Consider the following 4146-nt stretch of genomic DNA (forward strand, 5'->3'; position numbering starts at 1 on the left):
AAATTCTTGGTTGCCTACGTAACTTATCGTCAAGACTCACTGTGAAAATCAATACTCATGGAAATACTTTCAAATCAACTTTACAAATTTATCTAAAAAAAAATTAATAATTTCTCTTTAAACCATAATTTTTTTAGAATTCTCTTTGGAAGCTATTTCGATTAGTTAAATCGCGCGTAAATTTTTTAATAGTGAAATTACTCTTGGTGCAATTTAAGTAATTCGCCACGTCCTTTTTTTGACAGCCATCAATGAATCGACCGGAACGAACCGACGAAAATGGGTTGATATTTTCGCGGCATTCGGCAGCTCGAGAAGCGGCTCTTCTCCTGGTGAGGGACAAGAACGGTCGGTATTCCCTGCTTCGAGAGCCTCTTTATCTGGATCGCTGCGTCATCGCCGCCGACCCGGCATGGCAGAGCTATTTCGAAGTACAAGAACTCCTAGGAAAGGACACTTTCATTTTTAAGGTATGTGGAGTGTCTCAAGAAGTCACTTCCTCATTCACAATAATTGGACCAATTTGATAAAAATTTTGTCATCCATTCATAACTTCTTGTTTCTAATAGGGAACAAATTAAATGCACAGTAAAGACAATTAATGAATGTCTAGCAAAATTAATTAATTTAATATTCACACATTTACCAACAAAATGTTTCCGAGCAAAATCGGAATATCGCAAAGCGTTCAAAAACAAAATTGTGGTATCAAGAGCACAGTTGATTAGACTGATTACCATTTGTGCGCAGTTTCCAGTCCTTGCTAAAATCATTCTTGCGCAGGGGCCTTGCTAATACATACAGATGGTCCAAAAGTCTGGCGAAACTATCAATTTTTTGGCAAGTAAATTTATATGTGTGCAATGTCTATAAAAATGCTATTTAAAAGAAAAATTGGTTATTAATTAATTGTTTATACTTGCGAGATAAACACAGTAACAATTTTTTTTAAGTGGAAGCCTACCACAATTTTTTTTTAGACAACGAGTTTGTTACAAGAATTGTTGCTGTGCAAAAAAAATTGTAAACCTTACACTTTTTTTGTTAAAAAAATGTTTGACTTACAAGGATTAAAGAATTTTTTTGAGTGAACTACCAGTTTTTTTTGGAAATAAATTAATAAATGTTTAAGGGTTGTAAAGGAGCAATCCCCAAATATATTTTATTTTCATTAATTGTTTAAACTTTTGAGATTACTATACTAATAATTTTTTTCTTAAATAAAAACGGTTTTTTATTTATTGTTTTACAAAGATATGTTTATGCATTTTATAAATGTACAAAATTATTTATTAAAAATGTTACAACTTAAAAAAAATATTAAAAATGGTAGTTTAAATTTTTGTAAGTAAAACATTTTTTTACCAAAAAATTGTGTGGTTTACAAAAAAAAAATTAGCACAGCAACAATTCTTGTAACAAGTTCGTTATCTAAAAAAAAATGTGGTACGTTTCCATTAAAAAAAAAATGTTACATACTATGCTTATCTCGTAAGTATAATTAATTAATTAATATTCAAATTTTTTGTACGCCATTAAATTTATTTGTCAAAAAAAGAGATAGTTTCGCCAGAATAAAATCGTTTTTAGAATTCTGGACCACCCTGTATACCACCCTTCAATAACAATAATTATTCAGTACTATAAAAATAAGTACCAATAATAAATAACATTCTTGCGAAAATTCTTTAAATTTTATGTCGTTTTACTAATTTTGATTAAAGTTACTGAACGTTTATTATTTTTACGGCGCAAATTGGATTTTTTATTGAACAAATTACAATAAAATAATGTGCGTGCTTTACTTAGCATTTATTATTTTTACTGTGCAAAAATTAGTTAAATACTGGTCATTTTTATTTTATACAGGGTGTTCCATTTTTATTGTAACATTTGTGTCGAAGTTTTTAATCAGGGGCGTTCTACATTGGGGGGGTTTGGGCTGAAGTTTCTTGTTACTTTCAAAAACAAAATTTCTAAATTCCATAGTTTTTTACAAAAAAGAGGTCTTTTGCGTTTTTTCGATACAACTTACCCTTTTTGAGTAAAATCTTTTTAATATTTATGTTTCACTTGTTTTGTTGTGTTTTTTACCGAAAAAATAATGGTCAAACTTGGCCGAAAATCAAACTATTTTTGATTTTTTGAACGTTTTAGCATGTTTTTAAGATAAATACTCAAATTTTGAATAAGATTTCATCGAGACAAAATAAGAAAACACGAAATTAAATCGAAAATTATGTTATTTTTCACTTTCTCAAGTGTTTAAGAAAGTTCTTCAGCCAGAAATTTTGCAAAATTTTTCCAAACCAGTCGAAAAGTCGATAAAAATTGTGCTATTTTTGCTTTTTTAAGCTAATAAACTGTGTTTTTTCCGTTAAGTAGACCAAAACTTACTAAATTAGATCGGAAATTTTTGAACCTTTTTAGTAGAAAATTTTGTTCAAAATGGCCCTAAAATTACCAAATTAGAACGAAAATTATTCATTTTTTTAAATTTGCGTGAGTAAAAAAATGTTTTTTAGCTAAAATCTTTTTTTCTTGTAAAATTTCACTAAAATAGGCCACAAAATCACTAAACTAGATTCAAATTACCGTTCTATTTTAGTTTGTTTTACTGGATTTATTTTGGTAACCTAAATACCTAAAATTATTCACATGCAAAAAACCACCAAGTTGGTGCACGTTTTAAAACGGTTAACGTGTTTTTGAATTAAAAGATTTTGCAAAATTTTTGCAAAAAATTACCAAACTTGGTCGAAAATAACTTTCTTTTTGATTTTTTCAGTTAAGAAATGCACTTTTCCTTTGCGATATTTTGCTCAAGTAAGCCGAAATCTCCTAATTAGATACAAAATGGTGTTTTTTGCGTATTTTTGAGTAAAAATCTCAATTGTTTTTGATGCCCAAAGTGCCAAAAAATTAATTAGGCAAAATATTGTATTAATTCCATTTATTTTCAGGCGAATAAAGAGCCAAAACTGTTTTTTTTTCACAAAATTTTGCTAAAATACGGAAACGAAATTAGTTGTGCCTTTTTCAAGTAAAATTTTACCCAAATGGGCCAAAAAATTTGCAAATTAAGTTGAAAATGGTATATTGTTTGGTATTAAAAGAACTGTAACTATTTTTGCTAAAGTTTCTTGCCACTTTCAGCAACAAAATTTTAAATTCCATAGTTTTTCACAAAAAAGAATTCTTTTACGTTTTTTCGATGCAACCCCATTAAAAACGTACCCCTTTCAGAGGGTTTAGCTCTTTTGTTTTGATACATGGTTATAGGAAACTTTTGTCTTAAAATTGAATATTCAAATTTGTAACAATAATAACGGAACATCCTGTACTGAATTATTTACTGATTGTTTTATTACTACCCTTTCTAATTGTAGGCTGAAGACGAGGAGCAAACGAAAATCTGGTATAGTCAATTACAGTTTCACGCCCAAGGAATGGGAGCTTGGAGGAAACGACGTAATGCCCTAGCCAATATAATGATAAATGGCATGGGCTTAAGGTCTTAATCGACGTACTTACTGAAAATAAAGATTTAATGAGCTTTAAGTCATTATTCGAATGTTTCCTGTAATTTGTACTTGATCGATATAGATAGATAATTTTATTGTTTCTTTTTGTAAATATTTAGTAATTTAGCTGTGATATTTTCTGGATGAGGTTACTGGGATTCAATTTATTTCACAAATATTAATAATATGCTTGATGACCATATTTGTGGTTATTGTAACTTTATACGACTTTATATTAATCATTGTAAAAAAATGTAATTAAATAAAAATAAATAAAGAATTTAAAAAATACGGGATGCTTTTTATTTTAAATGTTCACATTTGGTGTTACTACGATAAATGGAAATAAATGGGAACTTAACTCATTTGCACCAGATGGAGGTAACGACATAATTTATATTTTTGCCAGATATCTACAAACTGTTCGCACCCTATTTTCAACAGGTTGATCATAGTTTAATGGCACTGCCATTAATTTTTATATTTTTATAAAATCACACAATTAAAAAACTCAAAAAATATTAAACAAAAAAAGTTAAATTGGAAATAGTAGATTACATGCCTAGGTGGGAAGTGCTTCATAACCAAGGCACGGTTGCAATAAGCCGAGGTACGATAAAGC

At 28.9% G+C, this 4146-nt stretch overlaps 1 protein-coding gene across 1 annotated transcript in view; it reads left to right on the top strand.

Moving 5' to 3' along the window:
• The window catches only part of LOC123004106, a 65057-nt gene extending 61242 nt beyond the window's left edge, over positions 1 to 3815 (top strand). The window contains exons 7-8 of the mRNA XM_044397223.1: positions 246 to 470; positions 3390 to 3815. Of these exons, the coding sequence (XP_044253158.1) occupies positions 246 to 470; positions 3390 to 3521 (357 nt within the window). The 3' untranslated portion in view covers positions 3522 to 3815. The remainder of the gene's footprint in view (positions 1 to 245; positions 471 to 3389) is intronic.
• The last annotated feature ends 331 nt before the right edge of the window (positions 3816 to 4146 follow it).

Source organism: Tribolium madens, unplaced genomic scaffold (genome assembly GCF_015345945.1).
Source record: "Tribolium madens isolate multiple individuals breed KSU strain unplaced genomic scaffold, Tmad_KSU_1.1 Scaffold_11;HRSCAF=98;Tcas5.2_LG3b, whole genome shotgun sequence".
Taxonomy (NCBI): Eukaryota; Metazoa; Arthropoda; class Insecta; order Coleoptera; family Tenebrionidae; genus Tribolium; species Tribolium madens.